The following is a 23636-nucleotide window of genomic DNA, read 5'->3' on the forward strand; positions in this document are numbered from 1 at the left end:
TTCTTGTAAATAAGAGAATTTATTTTTTGTAACATTTAGGCCTATTTATCTTTTTGTAACTAAATATACTGAAATAAAATAAATTGTTACGTATATTTCATCTTTATTTAGTGTGTCGATTAACTTCAAAAACAAAAACTTACTCTCTTAAATTCATCAATTGGGATTTTCAATCGTCTTACCTTTGATGATTAAACCCAAACTTTTTAGACTGAATATTGTATCCATGACCGTGAAATACGCTCCAGTTGAAAATAAAGTTTCAACTGATAGAAAGTTTGATTACAACATCCAAATATTGTGATGTGTGACCGCGTGGACATGCAAACAAGTTTGTCCAATACCTCAAATGCATAATCTCTCTTTGCAGCTTGAGTCTTGATCTCTTTTTGCAGCTTGAGTCTTGATCTCTTTTTGCAGCTTGAGTCTTGATCTCTGTTTGCAGCTTGAGTCTTGATCTCTTTTTGCAGCTTGAGTCTTGATCTCTGTTTGCAGTTTGAGTCCAATCCAGGTTTCACATGCATAACATCTAATGGAAATATTCCGGGCTACTACAAACGAAAACATAATCAGATGAACAGAATTAATATTATTATTATTATTCAAACAAAGAAATAGGCATAGGGCTAAACTCTTTCAATATTACTGTAACTGTAAAAAAAAATATATAAATTACTAGTATTCAGTTGAATTGACGGGGAGGATTAAATCCATATTGGCGACTCAGTATGATGGCAAAGATATAACAAGTATGATGATCCGTTGGTTGGGGACACACCACGCGACGCGCCAGGTACACAGCACGTGGTTGCAGGAGATGGAGGAGAGAGAGTAGAGACGTGTCATGCATCTTTCAACAGATTGATTTCACTGTAAAGATGTACTTATAATACTTAGGCCTACTAATGATTGGTGAACTTAAGTTAATGGTAGCTAGTTAGTAGTCTATACAGTACTTCTAGGTAGACCTCCTAGGCATGTTAATTTATGGTTAATTAATTTACTACCTAGCAGCAGCAGAAGCTAGATTTTCGCTAGTAACATGATATCCGATCAGTGCTACTGTACAGTTCGGTCGCGATTCAAATCGGCCGTGGTGGTACGTATTCGGTCGCTTCTTCACCGCTTGACTTATCTCTATGGCTATAATGTGAAGCGCCGCTGGCGAAATTTCTATTTCAAAGCTTGGACGTCTCAGGCAGAAATCATTTATGAAATACAGCATCAATTGGGACATTAGGGGGTACTATATAATAAGTATTTATATCAGAGAGTTACAGTACCTACTTTTGCTGTCTGGAATAATAATAATACAGTTTTCTTCCATAGTTCAACATATTTATAATTTTTTAGGCCAGCCTAGGCCTACTAAAAAGTATCAGTCTTTTTGCCTTTTTAGTTATTTTTATTTCTATTACTTTAAATAAAGTTATTCACTTTTTTAGAAAAAATAAGCTAATTAATACACATTATAAAAAAAAATATATGATTAAATTTAACTAAAAAAACTGTCGCAATCGACTTCCAATTGAACATTCTTACTTTAAATTATAGTTTTTAAATTAATTTTTTGGTTCAAATTTTAGTCAAACTGAATAACTATTAGATGGCATATTCAACACACAAATTTAAAAAAAAAATTTTATTGGGGGAATTGAGTGGGTGGAAATATAAATAAATAAATCAGTGACAAAAAAAATTCTCAAAACCATGAATAGTCTATTATTATTATTACCGTAGTTAATTTAACGACATATTTTCTTTCAGAATTACAGAATACAACATGAAATATAAATGTGAACACTGTGGAGTTAAGTTGGAATTCAGTGACTTGAAAGAACATTTAGGATTACACAATCATTCTAAAGAAATAAAATGTGAGCTCTGTGACGATACAATTGACAAGTGTAACCTACATAACCAGACACCATATGAATGTGAGCATGAGGAGAAAGGAAATCAGAATTTGAAAAAACATTTGAGGACAAACACAGCTGGAGAGACACCATATGAATGTCAACATTGTGGTAAGAAATTTAAACAAAATGGAAATTTGAAGATACATTTGAGAATACACACAGGAGAGACACCATATGAATGTGAACATTGTGGTAAGAAATTCAAACAAAATGGGGATTTGAAAAGACATTTTAGAATACACACAAGAGAGACACCATATGAATGTGAACATTGTGGTAAGAAATTTAAACAAAATGGAAGTTTGAAGATACATTTGAGAATACACACAGGAGAGACACCATATGAATGTGAACATTGTGGTAAGAAATTTAAACAAAATGGAAATTTGAAGATACATTTGAGAAAACACACAGGAGAGACACCATATGAATGTTAACATTGTGGGAAGAAATTTAAACAGAATGGAAATTTGAAGATACATTTGAGAACACACACAATAGAGACACCATATGAATGTGAACATTGTGGAACGAAATTTACACGGAATGCTACTTTGAAAGCACATTTAAAAACACATAACACACCTTATGAAATTTAAATGGAAGCCAACTTTGAAAGCACATTTCAGAGAACACACAAGAGACACAATATGAACGTGAACAGTGTGGGAAGAAATTTAAAGAAAGGGGGAATTGAACAAACATTTGAAAGTACACACAGGAGAGAAACCATATGAATGTGAACATTGTGGAAAGAAATTTAGCTGCAGTGAGAATTTGAAAAAAAAACATTTTAGAGTACACACAGGAGAGACACCATATGACTGTAAACAATGTTGAAGAAAATTTAATTTAAACAAAATGGAGAATTAAAAATATGGAACAGACCATATGAAGTGAACATTGTGGTAAGAAATTAGAAACTAATTGGTGGGAATTTGATAATGCATCTAAGAATACACATAGGAGAGACACCATATGAATGTGAATACTGTGGACATAACAGAAATTTAAACAAAGTGTGGATTTAAAAAGACATTTAAGAACACAAAAAAATGATAAACACTTTGGGAAAAAAAATAAACAAAATGATACTTTCACACCACATTTTAAAACTCACACAGGAGAAAGACCATGTGACGATTATGGAAGAAATGCAATGAAAGGGGTGATTTGGAAAAACAGAACAGAATGTAAGAAATACACCAACACAAAACAGTTGGGGTGGGGGCGGAAATAAACAAAATGAAAGCACTCAGAAACTGATATTTCGGCCCATGTCAAAAGAATACAAATTGTTCTTTTTTTTATTTTTGAAGTTCATAAATTTTAAAAGGCATGTACTGTAAATATATACTCGATCTACACTATCAAACTAGTTTGACAAAAAAAGTGTGATGTGCCCAAATATGGTAGTGATATGACATGTCCATATGGATCACAATTTTTTGTCTCATAAATTTTGATAGCATAGAGAGAGCTTTAGACAAAAGAATATAAATTTTGTGGGAAAATAATTGTACTTTGAACACACAGTGGTGATTTGAAAGAACATTTTAGAAAACAAACAAGAGATACACTACATTATAACATTGTGCGAAGAAATTTAAAGTGATAATTCACATGAGAGAGAATTAATAGGTTAAGTTTGAATATTTTTTAATAAACAGAAATATTTATTTCAGATAAATGAGTTACTATAATGCAGTACTCAATAATTTGAGCCATAATACTTGAAGAATATATTATATAGATTACTTTATTCCCTGATACAAAAAAAACTAATACATTGAAGTTTATGTAGTGTTTTAAGATTGTCATGTCAATCAAACAAATCAAACACAATAGATAATAATAAACCATTCCCATAACGGGAGAATTTTGAAAAAAACATTTTAGAACTCTCACAATGAATCTGAATATTGTGAGAATAAAAAAACATTTGAAAATATACACTGCAAAGACACAACACAATATAAATGAAATTTGTGGAAAGAGATTTAAAACTAATATTTAACATTTAGAATTACATTTGAGGATACACACAAGAGAGAAAACATACTGTACTGTATAAATGTTAATGTTCTGTGTGTTGCTGTTTTTTGTTTTGTTTAAAGTACACACACACTTTCAATTCTAAATGTACACTCTTTTACTTATTAGTTAGTAAATTGTTGTTATAACATTTATTATAGTACTATGATACCTAGGACTTAATTATTGTATTATTTTAATTCACTTTATTATAACATTATGCATTTTTGGTTTTGTTTACACTTTGTTTCGTTTGTGATATTTTGTTGGTCAAAAATTATAATAAACCCTTTCTATGATTTATAATGTACAGTAGCCTTCCTATGTAATAAAGCCTTTCTATGATTTATAATGTACAGTAGCCTTCCTATGTAATAAAGCCTTTCTATGATTTATAATGTACAGTAGCCTTCCTATGTAATAAAGCCTTTCTATGATTTATAATGTACAGTAGCCTTCCTATGTAATAAAGCCTTTCTATGATTTATAATGTACAGTAGCCTTCCTATGTAATAAAGCCTTTCTATGATTTTTATTTCAAAGTAACAGTTTTCTTTTATATTCGGTTTTTGTAACAATAAAATCAAGTTTTATTCATATATATTCAAGATGCTGTATAATTTACTATTTTCTTTGTGTATATTTGTAAACACATGGCGACACAACAAGGGATAGATAGATAGTAGTTTGTATTTTATATTTTTAGTCGCGTGGACGCGACTCTATAGTTCACTATGTCGGTCGGTCGGTCTGTCGGTCCGGTATCACTATGCGTTTTAGCACCCGACTTATGGCTGTTGGCCTTGTTATGTTGAAGTTGAGGTATTCATGAGCAGAGGTACACTATAGGTTATGTTTTGGAAAAAAAAGTGTATACTGTAGTCATTAGAATTTTAAAGTACTGTAGTTATATTATAGATAACTGATTTTGCTGCAGTTTTGCAATCGATCAGAATATTCAAAACTTAATGTTGTTACGTGTTGTCAAAAGAATTGACACAACAATGTAACACTCAATCCAAGGAGTAACAACTCTCTTCTAAATCCAATTATCTAATTATAGTGGAATTTCAATACAATTCTACATAATTGGCGTTATACAGTATACTGTAAAGGCAGTGACGATCCACTATTAGATCTCTAGATAAAGCCTTTCTCCACCCACTCTACACAATGGTAGAGTGGGTCGATTATAATGTCTCGGGGCGTTACTCAACAAGTACTCTTACGGCATCTAAATAGATAATTCAATTTGCTTAATTATACTCTCAACCAATCAAATACCGTAAATAAGTACTTGTCTGCCAGTCTATGATCCTATTTATTGCTGAGGAATGCCATTCAGTTGTATACAGTGGCAGCGAGAGAACGACTGAGGAAGACGATAATTATCATTGAGGTAGGTACACGTTCCTAAACTGAAATATTGATTATGAGACAATCGGCGTGTGTGTTTCTTATAATTGTTAGCAGGATACTCGAAAATGTATTGCCGATTTTCTTAAGATTTTAAAGGATAGGTTCATAGCTGTATGGGAACACGTTATTCAATTTCATATGACTAGTAGATCAAATATCAAGCTGACCACAGCAATGGAAAGTTTCACCATAGGGATTTTCATTGCTTATTACGTATTTGTTGATATGTGGCATTGGCCCTCGCAATTAACACTCTAACTATCTATTTTGTTTGTAACGTATTGTATAGGGCTTGGTTCTATTTGATACGGCTTGGTAATTAGGAGGACCCCGATTTATGTTTCTTTTCCCAGAAAAATAGTAGGCCTAATGCCTTAAAATAACGCAAGCTAATATCACTCAAATTAATCCGTTACCATTAGGCCTCAGTAAATCTAATTAAAACAAAAGCTGTATACACGACATTAAAGTCGAATACGCCAATTTTAAATTCTTTGACATTATTCTGTTACAAAACTACTGTATGTACATAAGTTTGTTTTTCAATATAGTGTAGCTAACATGAATAGTACTACTAAGTATAGCCTGGAGGAAGTAGAATTATAGTTTTGACAATTGTATTTTTTTATAGATTTATTGATGAATGAATATGACTTCAACAAAAAAGAATTTAACAGTGTAAATACCAACATGAAATGCAAATGTGAACACTGTGGAGATGAATTTGAGTTCAGGGATTTGAAGGAACATTTAGGAATACACGTACATAGTAAAGAGTTTAAATGTGAAAACTCCGAGGATTTTCTGCTAAATGGCCAAACACCATATTATGACTTTGAACATTGTAGGCCTAGAATTGAAGAAAGTAAACATTTTGGACTACCCATTGTCGAAAAATCTTCATATGAATTTGAACATTGTCGAAATGACGAAAGTGAGAATTCAAGTAACACTGCCGTAGAAGCTTCGTATGAATTAGAACATTGTCGAAATGAAGAAAATGAGAATTTGGGAAACACCGTATACTGAATCTGATGAAAATTGTGGAACTGAAGAAAGGGGTGATTTGGGAATTCACACTTTCGAAGAAACTTCGTTTGGTTGTGAAAATTGTGGGAAAGTGATGATTTAACAAAACCATTTTAAAATTCACACAAGAGAGACACAACATGAATGTGAACATTGTGGGAAGACATTTAAACAGAATGCGAATTTGAAAAAGCATTTGAGAATACACACAGGAGAAGCACCATTTGAATGTAAACACTGTGGGAAGAATTTTAAAGAAAGGGGGAATTTAAACAAGCATTTGCGGATGCATACAGGAGAGAAACCATATGATTGTGAATACTGTGGGAAGAAATTTAGATCTAGTGTAAATTTGACAAAACATTTGAGAGTACACACAGGAGAGAAGCCATATGAATGTGAACAGTGTCAAAGGAAATTTAAACACAGTGGGCAATTAAAAATACATTTTAGAACTCACACAGGGGAGACACCGTATGGATGTGAACATTGTGGAAAGAAATTTAAATAGAGAGTGATTTTGAGAGAACATTTGATTGAGAATACACACAGGAGAGAAACCATATGAATGTATATTTTGCGCGAAGAACTTTAGAACTAGTAGTTATTTAAATATACATTTGAGATTACACACAGGATGCAAATCGTATGAATGTGAATATTGTGGACAGAAATTTATCACTAATGGGACTTTAAAAAAACATTTGATAATTCACACCGGAGAGACACCTTATGAATGTGAGCATTGTGGAAAGAAATTTAAACATAATGGATATTTAAAATTACATTTGAGAATACACACGGGAGAGAAACCATATAAATGTGAACAATGTGGAATAGAATTTCAATGGGATAAAACCTTCCAAAGGCATCTAAAAACACACACACACAGACACTCTTTAAATGAAAACACTGTGCTATCATCTTTAAATTCAATTACATTATTACCAATCAATCAATTACAAAATTAGAACTTACATATTTCTTTTCACTCTGATTGTTAAAGCATTTGATTGAAAAGATGGAATTTCTCAATATAAAATATTGTGTTTTGGTAAAGATATGAGGCACATATATTTTTTATTCTGTAGATGGATTCATGACAGAGAAATCAGTTAACTGAACATTTTGTTTAAGTTTTTCATATCTCCCTTTATTTTATGTTATTGTAAAGTGTATTGATTTTATGTATCGTATTCCTCGTTTTCGTCAGTCACAAAATAGTGTAATTATTATTTGTACAGTGTTACCGCTAGAATAGGCCAAAATAGTAACAATCGGTAATATTACGTGTGTTTACTCGCTTTTGAAATCTTTTCAATGCAAATTAAAGAGAAATAATATCAAATTGTACCATTCTAAAAATATTAACAGTAAATATTCGTGCAACAACTTTTTAAACAAAATTAACTAGGGCAACTACATTGTAAATTATTGCATCTCTAAATTATTTATGGAGTGCTACGATGACATGACTGATCTATTATATTTAAGTTATTGAAATGTTATTTCAATGTGATTTCATTATAACAGTGTTTACAATGTTATAGGCTTTGATTTATTTTTATATTTGCTTTCATTTTAATTACTTATATGTATGCAATCGTGTTTTCAATCAAATAGTTTATAGGCCAGTGTGTTTTGGAGTATATCGCAAAAATAATAGCAGTTTGTACAGTAGGTCAGTGGTGTAGGAAAGAGTGGTATCGCACAAAATAATAGCAGTTTGTACAGTAGGTCAGTGGTGTAGGAAAGAGTGGTATCGCACAAAATAATAGCAGTTTGTACAGTAGGTCAGTGGTGTAGGAAAGAGTGGTATCGCACAAAATAATAGCAGTTTGTACAGTAGGTCAGTGGTGTAGGAAAGAGTGGTATCGCACAAAATAATAGCATTTTGTACAGTAGGTCAGTGGTGTAGGAAAGAGTGGTATCGCACAAAATAATAGCATTTTGTACAGTAGGTCAGTGGTGTAGGAAAGAGTGGTATCGCACAAAATAATAGCATTTTGTACAGTAGGTCAGTGGTGTAGGAAAGAGTGGTATCGCACAAAATAATAGCAGTTTGTACAGTAGGTCAGTGGTGTAGGAAAGAGTGGTATCGCACAAAATAATAGCAGTTTGTACAGTAGGTCAGTGGTGTAGGAAAGAGTGGTATCGCACAAAATAATAGCAGTTTGTACAGTAGGTCAGTGGTCTAGGAAAGAGTGATATCGCACAAAATAATAGCAGTTTGTACAGTAGGTCAGTGGTGTAGGAAAGAGTGGTATCGCACAAAATAATAGCAGTTTGTACAGTAGGTCAGTGGTGTAGGAAAGAGTGGTATCGCACAAAATAATAGCAGTTTGTACAGTAGGTCAGTGGTGTAGGAAAGAGTGGTATCGCACAAAATAATAGCAGTTTGTACAGTAGGTCAGTGGTGTAGGAAAGAGTGGTATCGCACAAAATAATAGCAGTTTGTACAGTAGGTCAGTGGTGTAGGAAAGAGTGGTATCGCACAAAATAATAGCAGTTTGTACAGTAGGTCAGTGGTGTAGGAAAGAGTGGTATCGCACAAAATAATAGCAGTTTGTACAGTAGGTCAGTGGTGTAGGAAAGAGTGGTATCGCACAAAATAATAGCAGTTTGTACAGTAGGTCAGTGGTGTAGGAAAGAGTGGTATCGCACAAAATAATAGCAGTTTGTACAGTAGGTCAGTGGTGTAGGAAAGAGTGGTATCGCACAAAATTCCAACAATGCAGAATTACCAATTTATTTGGTTATGTAGTTTGCAATGTTTAATATCTCTGTTTCATTTGATTTAGTAGAAAAGTGGAAATTACAATAAAATATTATGATTGCCTTATTTAAATTTAATGTTTCTTCATTTATTTATTTGACCAAAAAACAATAATGTAAAACAAAACTGAGGAGGAGAATCGGTGGTCAGGACGGTAAAGCAAAGATTTATAATATTCAAAATCATCATATAAAACAAGGAAAAAAATCATTTAGCGATTTAGAGAAAGATTTATAATTGCCCAGAAGGATTCAGAGTCAATTGATGATAAAATATAAAGCACTGTCTACATAGCACTATCAACATTTTATGTGACAAAAAATGTGATGAGTGTGGACGTGATGATGTCATATACCATATTTGGGCATTTCACTACCATATTTGGGCAAATCACACTCTTAGTTTGATAAGACAAAGCTATAGGAAGAGATTCAGAAACAGCTAATTAATTTAATTCAAATTCAAACTGTTTATTGCAACAAGGTAAGCATTGTTATATTTACAAAATAACAACTACAATTCATTTCGTCACTTTGACGAATTATTTGTGATCATTGTGAAAACACAATTTTACTGACGTTTCATTTTTTTTAAATAAACTATGAGCGCAAAACATTGATGTATTCCATCCATGACTTGATGCATAGGCCTACTATTATAGAGTGCTGCTATTAGTGTCGTATTTAATATGTACAGTATATACGGTATATCTATATACAGTGTAGTAGGTGAAATTACGTGACCCACACTATGTTCTAATGTTTTGGTATGATGATGACAATTTCGGAAGATAATGATTTGAGCAAAAGATATAACTCTTTTAAAATGTTTAGGCCCTATAACTTTGACGAAAGACATGATAAAACTACATTTTAATTCAACTGACCATTATTATAATGTCAACATTCAACAATTTTTATATGAATTCATATCTACATTTCAGCAGCTTCACATTTTCCCAATTGGAAAAACTCGTATCATCAACGTGGCGGCCACCGGAGCACTTTTTGGTAGTGGTTCATCTCGGCCGGTTACAGAACGCGATATTGTATTGAGCGCCAAAAGTGCCCGTTATGATAGTGTAATAGTGACGACGTGTACAACACAGGCTTTAAAGTTAACGATGTTTTTATGATGTATTTATTTGGATTCGATAATAAAGTACTGTATTTGAGAGTGTCTCAAATAAAAATTTTAAACAGTTAGCCAGCTTTATATATAAAATAAATCGAATAGTACAATATGTTTTGTGTTTTAATGTTAATTAATACTTAATGAGTTACTATATTATTACAATGTATATACTGCTATACTATTATAATATAATTTCAAGTTAACGATGTTTTTATGATGTATTTATTTTGATTTGAAAATAAAATACTGTATTTAAGAGTGTCACAAATAATATTTTTAAACAGTTAGCAGCTTTATATATAAAATAAATCGAATAGTACAATATATTTCGTTTTATGTTTAAATGTGAATTAATACTGAATGAGTTACATTTATTACAGTAGAATGTATATACTGCTATATTATAATATAATTAGTTTAATAAAAAAACGAAATAAATGATTTAAAATGATATGAGTATCTTTGCGTTGATTCAATCTACTTAGAAAATGCAGTCAACACAACGGCATCATCAAAATGCGTGCATACTTTCTATAAAACAAATAATACTAATCCCCTATATTGTGCTAATCACAAACAAATCAAAGCAACAATATTGAACAAAAAGAAAGTATGTCTTTGTGATGACGCTTTGATTTCATTCATTATAGAAACAATACATCATAATTATAGGATAATTGGTCATTTGTCTTTGAGGCGCTTTGATTTAATGCATATAATAAAACACATAAGACAAAACATAATGTTCGGTTGCTTTTCGTAAACCAAAAAGTCGGAAGATGCGTAAATCAAAGGTAATTTTGTGTCAATAGTAAAAAGTGTCCTTTGCGAAAGGCACACAATAGTTGCGCAAATAATGGTCTACTCTCTGTATTAAATGGGGGGGGGGGGGTGCTAGTACGTACATGTTCACTTTCAAACTGATTTATCTTCGACTGCAACAAAAATGAACGACTGTATCCAGTGTAGAGAACCTGTTAATCATCGCCAGGAGGCTGTTTTTTGCGAGGAGTGCCAACATCGAACTTGCGGTACTGGTATAACACGTGCTGCCTATCTTGCTGGTATCCGCGACGGCTACATTGATTGGACGTGTAATAAATGTGTGCGACCTGTTCCAGAGGAACCTGCAGCCCAACTAGATGTCTTTGTTGGAGACCTTGGAGCATTTGAAGAGCCTGCAGTTGTTGAGGAACAAAACTTACCAAACCCATATCGAGTACCAAATCAATAAGAACAATAAAATCGTTGATCGCGTCAGAATATTATTTAGCTGTTTTTTTTTTTTTTTGCTATTTTGAAATTTCCTGTCACTGGACCCTAATAGAAATTGTTTCCTTTTGTAATGATGAATTGGGTCGTCCTAAATATATTTTGATTTTGTCTAAAGCCTACATATCATTACAATTTTGTTTTGGCCTATTTATTAGTGCGTTGTGTTCCTTATCAGTTGATCTTTATCAGTGGTGCTTAATTAACAATGCAGGGCGTACCATTGGGATGTAAGTTTTAATAGAATGAGATACACAAAATGACACAAAATGACTAAAGAAAATACTATTATTAATAGCAGTAATAGTAGTATTAATACTACTATTATTTCTTATATAACTTTATACATCTCTATGCAGTTACTAACATTGAATTAATGTTATGTGTATTTTCAGCATTTAAAATAATGATAAAGTTAAAACTATAAATTACTTATACAGTAATGTTTCATTCTTTTCTTAGTCACGGCTTGTAACAATATTTTCTGTGCCAGCGACTATTAATTGGTTTTATTGTACTTTGGTTTCCATTGATTTTGTTACCCTCATTTTTAAAATCTTTTGTTTAATTAAATTCTTGACTACGTCACGTCCACATGTAGATTTTCAATAGTCTCGGCCAATCAAAGTACAGTAGGCCAACTATTAAGCGACGAGATGTCTTTGTCCGTCATTATTTCCGCCTGGTCTGAGTGGATGAAGGCCACTGCTACTTTATTTGTTCATTGTTATTATTTTGTATGCAGGCAGCGAAAGAAGTGGACAAAAAGGCCGGGAACTGTACCATGGTAAGTACAACCACAACTTAATTGTTTTATGTATTTTTTCCCATTCACAATCTGTACAATTTAGTGCGGTTTGTTTTACACGTTTACGCATGGAGTGTACTCCATGGTTTACGATGGTTTTCGTAACTAACTCCAAATAGTGAGAGGGAAGTCATGATTCAACGTATAAATAATTATAACTCCAGGATTTAATAATTATCTAGCCAACCAGCTTGTCAACATTACACAAACAAAAATGGTATATTCAACAACAAACATTTTTGCTTTCATTACAATTGTAATGTAATTATCAATAATGGCCTTGGGTTGTTATCAAACTGCACTTTTAAAGTTATTGGTTGGTCAATTATTTGCCTATAGTTTCGACCAATCAAATTTAAGTACAGCATAATCTAATTATAGGTGTTTTTTCTTTGTTAGAATATCCTTGGATAAAACTGTTGTTTGCTAAGTTTTAAGCAGGAAGTGAAACAATGGCCGCTCACTGAGAAGACGGCAGTGGTATAGGTAAGTACCAGGATTTTGTTGTGTATTTTTGTTTATGCAATTGCACTAAACAGTAACTTGTGTACATTTTAGTGTAGTAAGTTGTGGATTCCGTAAGTTGTTTAAAAATGTTTTTAAATATACATTTATTACTTTAATTCTTCCATACTTTACGATCTTTTATATATATATATATCGGTATATCTTTATTCAAATGACACAAACAGCCAATGGCTGAAACCGTAGTCGTACAATATTAAAAACAATCATGATAAAAACAGGTAAAAAAAAAACATTTAAAAAAGCCGGTACTAGGCTCCTTCAAGCCTAAAGTAATCGATCGATCCAAACCCACAAGTTTTTTGTTGAACAGTGCATGTTTATTCAATGTTATTGCCTACTTTACTACTCCCTTATTCAGTACAGTATATGCCACGCTGTACCTTAGGTACATTTTATTTATATTTATTGGATTTTTTAAATTTACAGTAGGCCTATAATTATGAAGAAATGTCATCGCAATTAGGACGAACTCAACAGCAACATTAACTTTTAAAAATCATTAAAAAAAGATTTTTTATTGAACATCAGCATGGAGTTCAAATGTGAACACTGTGGAGATAAATTTGAGTTAAGTGATTTGAAGGAGCATTTAGGAATACATGTCCGTTTTAAAGAGTTAAAATGTGAAAACACAAACGATGTTGAACCACAAGATGAGACACCCTATGAGAAAGAAGGTGAGAATTTTGAAATAAACACTGCCATAGAAACTTCATATAAATGTGAACATTGTGAGAAGCAATTTGAACAAAAAGAAGATTTGAAACAACATTTGCAAATACACAGAGAAGAGAAACCATATGAATGTGAACAATGTAATAAAAGATTTAAACAGAATGCTAATTTCAAAAAACATTTGAGAATTCACACAGGAGAAACACCATATGAATGTGAACATTGTAGGAAGAAATTTAAAGAAAGGGGGAATTTGAATAAACATTTGAGAGTACACACAGGAGAGAAACCATATGAATGTGAACATTGTGGAAAGAAATTTAGCTGCAGTCAGAATTTGAAAAAACATTTGAGAGTACACACAGGAGAAACACCATATGAATGTGAACATTGTGGGAAGAAATTTGCACAAAGCGGGGAAATGAAAGTTCATGTCAGAATTCACACAGGAGAAAAACCATATGAATGTGAACAATGTGGGAAGAAATTCGGAGCTAGTGGTTCTTTAAAAAAACATCTGAGAGTACATAGTGGAGAAAAACCATTTGAATGTAAATATTGTTCAAAGAAATTTAGCTCAAAAAAATATTTAATAGTACACACACGGTTACACACAGGAGAGCAACTATATGAATGTGAATATTGTGGGAAGAAAATTAACAATAAAGACAACTGGAGAAAACATGTGATGCTACACACAGGAGAGAGACCATATGAATGTGAGCATTGTGGAAAGAAATTTAGAGGTAATAGAAATTTAAAATTACATTTAAGAATTCACACTGGAGAGAAACCATTTGAATGTGAATATTGTGGGAAGAAATTTAACGATAAAGGACAATGGAAAAAACATGTGATGCTACACACAGGAGAGAGACCATATGGATGTGAGCATTGTGGAAAGAAATTTAGAGGCAATAAAAATTTAAAATTGCATTTGAGAATTCACACTGGAGAGAAACCATTTGAATGTGAACATTGTGGTAAGAAATTCCAATATCGGGAGACCTTCAAAAAACATTTGAGAATACACACAGGAGAAACACCTTATGAATGTGAACATTGTGGGATGAAATTTAAAGGAGGAAATCAATTGGAAATACATTTGAGAATTCACAATACAATAGCGCCACCATCGCATAATTTGGAACAGAACAAAGGTAATGTAAATTTAAAATCACCGTTGAAAATACTCAGAGCGACACCATCTGGATCTTATGGATGTGAACAAAAATGTATAAATAATTTTATAGCACACAAGAGAGAGACAGAATCTAAATGTGAACATTGTGGAATAAAATTCAAAACTATTGAATATTTAAAATCGCATTTGAGAATACACATAAAAAAGGAAATACCGTCTTATGAATGTGAACAGAAATGTATAACTAATTTTATAACATACAAGAAAGAGACACCATATGAAATGGATTGGAAAGAAGAGACACCATATGGAATGGAACATAAAAGAGAGACACCATATGGAAAGAAACATAAAGAGAAGACACCATATGGAATGGAACATAAAGAAAATAGTACACCACATGAAATAGAACATAAAGGAGATATACCATATGAAATGGAACATAAAGGAGAGACACCATATGAAATGGAACATAAAGGAGATATACCATATGAAATGGAACATAAAGGAGATATACCATATGAAATGGAACATAAAGGAGATATACCATATGAAATGGAATATAAAGGAGATATACCATATGAAATGGAACATAAAGGAGAGACACCATATGAAATGGAATATAAAGGAGAGATACCATATGAATTTGAACATACAGGAGACACATCATATGGAATGGAACATTTAATACACAGAACACAGATACCATATGAAATGGAACAATTAATAGGCATAGGCCTACACACAGGAGAAACACCATATGAGATGGGAACATTGTGGGATCGAATTTAACCAGAATGACAATTACATTATACTATTAATTTAACAATATCAAGTTTACCAGGGGCTATATAAAGTTTATCCTACTGCCGTACACTTAGGCCTACTTGTAGGAGGGATCGAGAAGAGGGTGTAGTGTTTATTGCAGTGACTATCTCAAATAACCTCATCCGTTCAGTAGTATAACCTTGGACCTGATCCTTAATTTTACTGTAAATATATTTAGAAGAATTCATTGGTTAGATAATGTTTAAACTATAAGTTACTAATACTGTAAAGATTTATTGTCCGCCAAAGCGGTTAAAATCAATCAAAAACACATTGTCTTCCAGACAATTTGACAATTGTCTGCTTTAGCTTACAGTTTTTTTACGTTTATATTTTTTTTCCGATCCAATTCATGGTGAAAAGTGAAGTGAATAACTATTATGTAACATTAAAATGGCATATTCAACAAAACATTTAACGAAATTATTTTTTTCAGATTCAAAATATACCTTTAAACAATTAATTAATTTGTGCAGACATATATCTTTTTTTTTCATTTATAAACAATTAGCGTCATTATGACAGGGTACAGATGATGGTTGAAGTTAAACATGTTTGACATTAAATCTTTCGTTTTTTTATTATTTTTCTTTGTCTTTTTGTTTCAATTTAAAACAAGGCCATATAGATGGCTGCAGTCGCGTGCTCAAGTTAGTGTTTATGACCAACCGACCGACCAACCGACGGACCGACATAGTGAGTTGTAGAGTCGCGCTGCACGCGACTAAAAACTTCAGTTCCTGTTTTACTACGGAGGTTGGAGAAAACGTTTGAAAATGTATTCGTACGTTCATGAAAAGCGGAATAATATCTAATTTTTTCTACATATGCAAAACGTTCAGCGTACATTCGAACACTGTAGCCTACCTTTTAAAATTATTGTAACAATTGGTAACGTAACAAAAGTCAACCACTAAAGCTTGGTTCCCACTAGAACGTAACGCAAGGACGTAAACGCAACGCAAGCGTTTTAACCAATGACAAGCGAAGTTATAGACAGTTAGCAATCACAAGCGAATAAGCCATCGCTTGTGATTGGTCAATTCACTTGCGTTGCGTTACGTCCTTGCGTTGCGTCGCTAGTGGGAACCACGCTTAAAGTAAAAACAGTACTTGTGTGTGTGTCTATTTTCTATTATTTGTTTCTTCTGTTGGATATTAATGGTGCTAAATCTTTTACATGAACGGAAGATGGAATCGTATTAATAGTAATAAAAGAGTATGCAAATTATGATGAATACTTTCGTTTGTCCCTTTTATTCAGATAATATTAGAACTAAATATATGATTTCCTTTAATTCAAATAACACAAATTGAAATATATTTATCGTTTTAATTTAGACGTTCTAAAAGGAAAGCATGATGGTCAAATGAACAATGTGTAAGTTTATTTGTAGTTATTTGAATTACTGAAACAAATTGTAATACAGTAATTCGTATTAAAAATATATAATTTGCTATTTACCACTTTCAGCTGAATATGCCTCACTTTAGTCAAATGAACAATGTGTAAGTTTATTTGTAATTATTTGAATTACTGAAACAAATTGTAATACTTCTTCTTCTCTAGACTTCTGGTCAATGGCATTTATACAGCACATAGGCCAGAGGCCCGAAGTACATATTATTATATTATTTACAAAAATTAGATGCAGAAAGAAATATTTCTTTTTTTAATTCACAAAAAATGTATTTAGACATATTTTCCAGTGATATTTCTGGAAGCCATTAAAATAATGAACTTACTTTCAGAAGGGAAATTATAAAACTAAACTGGTAATAACTCATGACGTAACTTATTTAGAATGGACAAATTAACAGAAAGTGATATTCATCATCTATGTTATTGCTATGACTTAATTTATATATTCTATAGTAATTCGTATTAAAAATACATAATTTGCTTTTTACCACTTTCAGCTGAATATGCCTCACTTTTTATTGTGGGTAAGTGTTCAATTAAAACAGATCAGATGATAATTTAAAAGTTATATTGTTCTGTTTCAAAACAAATTGACTTAATATATAATAGTCAATTAACACAACCTTTACAATTATACACAAATATTTTTTTCAAAAGTATTATAAAGGCGTGTATCCTACTGTATTATGCAATTTCTATTGTAGTGTTCAATCAAGTCCACCCAACTTCATCGCCACGCCACTCTAACAATTGTTTTATGTTATTGTCCCGGTGGGTGCATTACAATCAATTAGTAAAATAATCTATAGATGACAAATTTCGTTTTTGTAAAAGCACAAGTTAACGGAGTACTTACTCGAACGTTTCGATCTCTATCAGAGATCCTTCTCAACTGACTGCGGAGTGTTAATGCAGCTTGGTCATTCTTGACGTCATCTGTTGATGACGTTGTACGCCTCCGGTTGTAGGTTGGAGGTTGTGCGGGGCTCGGCCAGGTGATGTGTCTATCAAATCATTGTACAAATGCGAGAGTTCGTGGGCTCCAGTGTCCCGGTTCATGGTCTTCTCTTTATTTCTCCTTATATGTAATGATTCTCTAATCTGTCTGTCTTTGCGTTTAGGCTCTTTGGTTAAGATGGTAGCCTCCCAGTTCGGTACATGATTGTGTTTTATGACATGTTCTGTAATGGCAGATTTGTGTATGATCGAAGATGTGGATGTTCTGGAGGCCCTAGTCATTACTCCCCCCGTGTTTGTTGTAACATCTTTTTTGTGATCATTAATTCGTGTTTGTAATGCCCTCCCTGTTTCCCCAATGTAAACTTGTGGACAGTTGCGGCAGGTGACTTCGTAGATTACTCCACATGTATCCATCTTCTCGATTTTATCTTTTGGGTGGACGAGGCTATTCTTGATTTTATTTTGGGGTAGGAAATAGGTTCCGACATTGTGATAGGAGAGAGTGCGTCGTATTCTTTCTGCCATTCCTTTTACATAGGGGATTCCTATGCTACCTCGCATCTTGATCTTTTCCTTCTGTGGTTCGTGTCCTTTGTTCTTTTTTCTTTTTCGGTTTTCCATAACTCTCTGGAAGGACCACTCTGGATACTGGCAGTTGTGTAACGCTTTCTTGATGTTATCCATCTCAACTTTCCTCAAATCCATATCTCCCACTACCTTCTCAGCTCTGTCCACAAGCGTGTTTATAAGCCCCAGTTTGTGTTCGAGTGGATGATGTGAGTTGAAATGTAAATATTGGTCTGTGTGAGTGGGCTTCCGATAGACTGAGGTGGTAACTGTTCCATTGTCATTGAGTGTGATGAGCATGTCCAGGAAAGGTATTGTGTTGTTTGTCATCGATTCTGTGGTGAACTTTATATTGTCAGTTATATCGATGTTATTAAGATGTGTGTTAAATGTATGTACTGTACCTATGGGGATGATAGCTAATACATCATCAACGTATCGTTTCCAATACACAGGCTTGATGTTAGTGGGTGCCGTGTTTATGGCTTGATGTTCGAGCCACTCTAGATACAAGTTCGCCAATATAGGACTTATTGGGCTTCCCATAGCAATGCCTTGTATTTGCCTATAAATGTTACCATTGAACGAGAAATAGGTTTTGTTCACAATTAAACCGAGCAGCTCCATTATGTCTGTCACATCTAGTTTAGTTCTATCCAGAAGTGTCGGATCTGTTGTTAGGCGATTTTCGACCACTTTGAGGGCCTCTTCTACTGGTGTTTTTGTAAACAGAGATACTACGTCAAACGAGACAAATGTTTCACTTGGTTTGACTATTATTTCTTTTAGTTCACTCGCCAACTCTCCTGAGTAAGTTACATGATGTTCTGTGTTTCCGACAAGCGGACCCAGGATTTTGGTGAGGAATTGTGCAACGGTGTAAAAAACGGTGTTGATGTTATCTACTATAGGTCTTAATGGCCAATTTGGTTTATGTATCTTCGGAAGACAATACAACCTAGGTACAATTTCAGCCGTGGGAAACAGCCATTCTTTCTCTCTGTAGTTGATTTTCTTTTCTTTGAACAACCTGCCTATGATGTTGACCACTTTTCGTTTATAGTTTTGTGTTGGATTACGTTTTAGCAGTTCGTAAACATTAGTGTCGCTCACCATGGTTCCCACTTTATCTTTGTAATCATTAGTATTTAGGATGACAGTAGATCTACCTTTATCCGCTGGGAGAATAAGAATAGATTTATCTTTCTTCAAGTTGTTTATGGCCTTTCGTTCTTTGGGGGTTAAATTTGAAACAACCTACAACTGGAGGCGTACAACGTCATCAACAGATGACGTCAAGAATGACCAAGCTGCATTAACACTCCGCAGTCAGTTGAGAAGGATCTCTGATAGAGATCGAAACGTTCGAGTAAGTACTCCGTTAACTTGTGCTTTTACAAAAACGAAATTTGTCATCTATACAAAATCGAAGCTAAATGAAATTCTTTAAAATAATCTAATTTGCATATACAGTCTCAGCCAATTACATGTCCTGCCGGTCTTGCTGAAGACTTCTTTTCCTCCCATTCCATTAATAGGCAGCAAGTGGATGACTGATGAGAGACGATAATTAGGTAGGTAGTTAGGGTTGCCACGTTTAAACTTTTATACATTAATTGTTGCCCTTCCAAGTTTTTACGAATTGTTGTGTTTGCCTAAATTGTCTATACTCTACACTCATTTCTGTTGTTTTCTTTTTCTCCTTACTTTTTGAAAAGTTTACTTGTGTTCAACATTCTAAATACTATTAGCAGCATAAACATTGAGGTACTCAATTGAGGGACTGTGTATTAGCAAAGGAAAAGAGGAGTTTTTTATGATTCGTACACGTTTAAATATTTTAGATTTATTCACTATTTCTTTCAATTGAGGGAATCACGGTGTATAATGTTACATGTATGTATTTGGACCATGTTTCTTACGACGATACGAGAACTAAACAGTACTGTATAAATTAGAAACAGGTTTTCCGATTCCCTATACATTTTCAATTTAAATATAAATTATTCCAATTTTTAAATAATAGCGGAACCAGAAGGCAGGATATAAAAGTTGTAAAATGAAGTGAAGTGTCCAATATTTTACATTAAAATTGAGGGGTGTGGGGCTTCCCCTTCCTTCTGGATCCATGACGTGAAAAGTTACCCACTGCGTCCGTTCTTCGATTCTTTCTGCACAGCTTTACCTCAGGCGACTGGTGGATGTTGTTACATCTCCCTGGTTAAATGTACTAATGGGAACTTTTCCATTTTGATCCACGTGTACCAGTACGTGTACTGAAAAATACAGGGTTTATTATTTCTATTCTTTTTATATTCTTTTTCTTTCAAATTTTTATTTTAGATATATGTGGAGAATGACGATTGAAATTTGACTTTATTGATAAACAAAAACTAATCGATCAAGTAAAAAATAGGAAAACCAACATGAAGTACAAATGTGAACACTGTGGAGATAAATTTGAGTTAAGTGATTTGAAGGAACATTTAGGAATACATGTGCATTTTAAAGAGTTAAAATGTGAAGACTACGAGCATTTTCAACTACATGATCAAAAACGAAAAGAAATTGAGAATTTGGAAATACACACCACCGAAGAAACTTCATTTGAAAATTTTGGGAATAAAGAAAATGAGAATTTAGGAATATGCACCGATGAAGAAACTTCGTATGAATGTGAACATTGTGGAATGCAATTTAACAAAATTGATGTTTTAAATAAACATTTGAAAATACACACAAGCGAGACACCATATAAATGTGAACATTGTGGAAAAAAATTTAAACAGAAAGCTAATTTCAAAAAACATTTGAGAATTCACACAGGAGAAACACCATATGAATGTGAACATTGTAGGAAGAAATTTAGCTGCAGTCAGAATTTGAATAAACATTTGAGAGTACACACAGGAGAAACACCATATGAATGTGAACATTGTGGAAGAAATTTAAACAAAGTGGAGAATTAAAAGTACACGTTAGATCTCACACGTGAGAGACGCCATTTGAATGTGAACAATGTGGTAAGAAATTCAAAGCTAATGCAAATTTGAAAGATCATTTTAGACTACATACAGAAGAGACACCATGTGAATGTATATTTGGTACAAAGAAATTTAAGTCTAATGGGTCTTTAAACTCACATTTGAAATTACACACAGGAAACTTACCATATGAATGTGAGCAATGTGGGAGGAAATGTGCCTCTAATGGAATATTAAAAAAACATTTGGGAATTCACAGAGAAGAGAGACCATATGAATGTGAACAATGTGGGAAGACATTTAAAAAAATTAAGGATTAAAATCACATTTGAAAACACATGGAGAGCCACGGTATAAATGCGAATATTGTGGAGTGAAATAACAAGATAAAAGGTGCTTCCAAATGCATTTGGAAAGACACACAATAGGGGATGAATGGGAAGATTATATTATCAAATCCAATTGCAATGATATGTTTAACTTACGCACAGAAGAGACATCGCATGGTAACATTTATAACTTGCATACATTTTAAATAACATGTGAGAATACACACAGGAGAGCCGAACATTGTGTACACAATGTGTAATGTCTCTCTATTTTAATTTTACAGCGAATAATATTAAGATACCAGTGCATTTTAGAATAACAGAAGAAATTGAGCGTTATTTATTTTTTCCATTAAAAGTATTTTTCTTGTATTAAATAAGTTTTAATTTGATTGGCCTTGATTGATTTCTTGTAGGAAAGAACATCTATGAATTTTACATCATTTTTAGGAGGTTGATGTTATGACATAGGTTTTAAACGAATAATACTGCTTGTTAATAAGTGTCAATTTTATCATACAATGTGAATACTGTACGTTGTATTACTATATCAAATCGTTTTCTTTAATATCTGCTTCTTTTTTGTTTGCCCATTTTTGAGCAACAGTAGTTTTGGCCAATCACAAAACAGTACAAGTTCTACCGTACAGTGTGTACTGTATGAAATCGCAAACAATTTCAATACTGGTATGTTATGTACCGTACTGTATTTGTTAAGTTATGTTGTTGTGAAGTGTTGGACTTAAACCACACAAAATGATTCATTTTCGTTCTATTGTATATAGCTTTGGTTTTTATTATTTATTGTTCTAATTTTGTGGCTGTAACGCTTAACCATCTACTACAATAAATTGAAGATGTCCAATACCATTCTCTATTTGCCTTTACTAATCGCACCGATTTTTCTTTACGATAGCTAAATGTGTTAAAATATATTACACAAAAGACAACACAGGCACACTTAAGTTATGTCGTTATTGCTATTTTAATTATATTTAATTTGGTATATGATGCAAAGGCAAAGTTATTCTTTATTTGCTACTTAAATTTAAAGTTACAATATTCATCACTGATCACTCAGTAGAAATTGTTATTTTCATTTGCAAGCTTGCATTAAACCTTAAGAAATAACATTTTCATAAATAGGCCTAAAGACATTTTTATAAAATTTCTTAATTTAAAACAATAAAAGGCGTAGGCCTATAATTGAAAAAAGAATGAGGCCTAAACTAGATTTTTTTTAAATAATTAGGCTATAACATAGAAGAAATGTTTTTCCGATGGCTGACGGCTAGTGACAATGAATTGAGACGGATCGCCAACTTGGTCGGTCTTCAGTAAGTTGATATATTATATGAGTAGGTTGTCCAATTTTTATTCTATCAAAGCATCTTGACTTTGGTCGTCCTGGTCTCCGAGCACTTTTCGATTTTTCCTTGCAAAGGTGTCTTCTAGAGATATGCCATCTTCTAGTAAAATGAACGAAAGTGTTGAGTTTATTTTGTTTAGTAAATTACTTTTTGGATTTACTTCTTGTAGTACGACAGGCACAGTGGCTCTTTTTTCATTGTTTCAAGTGTGCCATTCCAGGTTGCGAACAATGCAAATGCATGGAATTGTAAAGAACTAAAGATAGGCTCCTACAAAACGAAAATTATATGAACAGAATAAATTATTCAAATGAAGAAACTCTTTGAATCTTACTATAATTTCATTTAAATCTACTACTAGTAGTATTCGGTTGACGTTGATTAATTATTCCATTGACGCCTCATGTTTGCAAGATATAATAGTAGGCCTATGCTCT

General features: G+C 32.8%; 1 protein-coding gene and 1 pseudogene across 1 annotated transcript; one reads left to right on the top strand and one right to left on the bottom strand.

The window, feature by feature from the left end:
• The first annotated feature begins 1783 nt into the window (after positions 1-1783).
• LOC140040865 (uncharacterized) lies at positions 1784-17490 on the top strand (annotated as a pseudogene).
• A 108-nt stretch (positions 17491-17598) lies between these two features.
• Positions 17599-19632, bottom strand: LOC140040874 (uncharacterized). Its single transcript, XM_072087128.1, has 2 exons — positions 18921-19632; positions 17599-17612 (listed from the first exon to the last, which is right to left on the bottom strand). Exons 1-2 carry the CDS (start codon positions 19630-19632, stop codon positions 17599-17601), a joined length of 726 nt encoding a protein of 241 aa, XP_071943229.1.
• Positions 19633-23636: the final 4004 nt, after the last annotated feature.

This window comes from Antedon mediterranea, chromosome 1 (genome assembly GCF_964355755.1).
Source record: "Antedon mediterranea chromosome 1, ecAntMedi1.1, whole genome shotgun sequence".
Lineage (NCBI taxonomy): Eukaryota > Metazoa > Echinodermata > Crinoidea > Comatulida > Antedonidae > Antedon > Antedon mediterranea.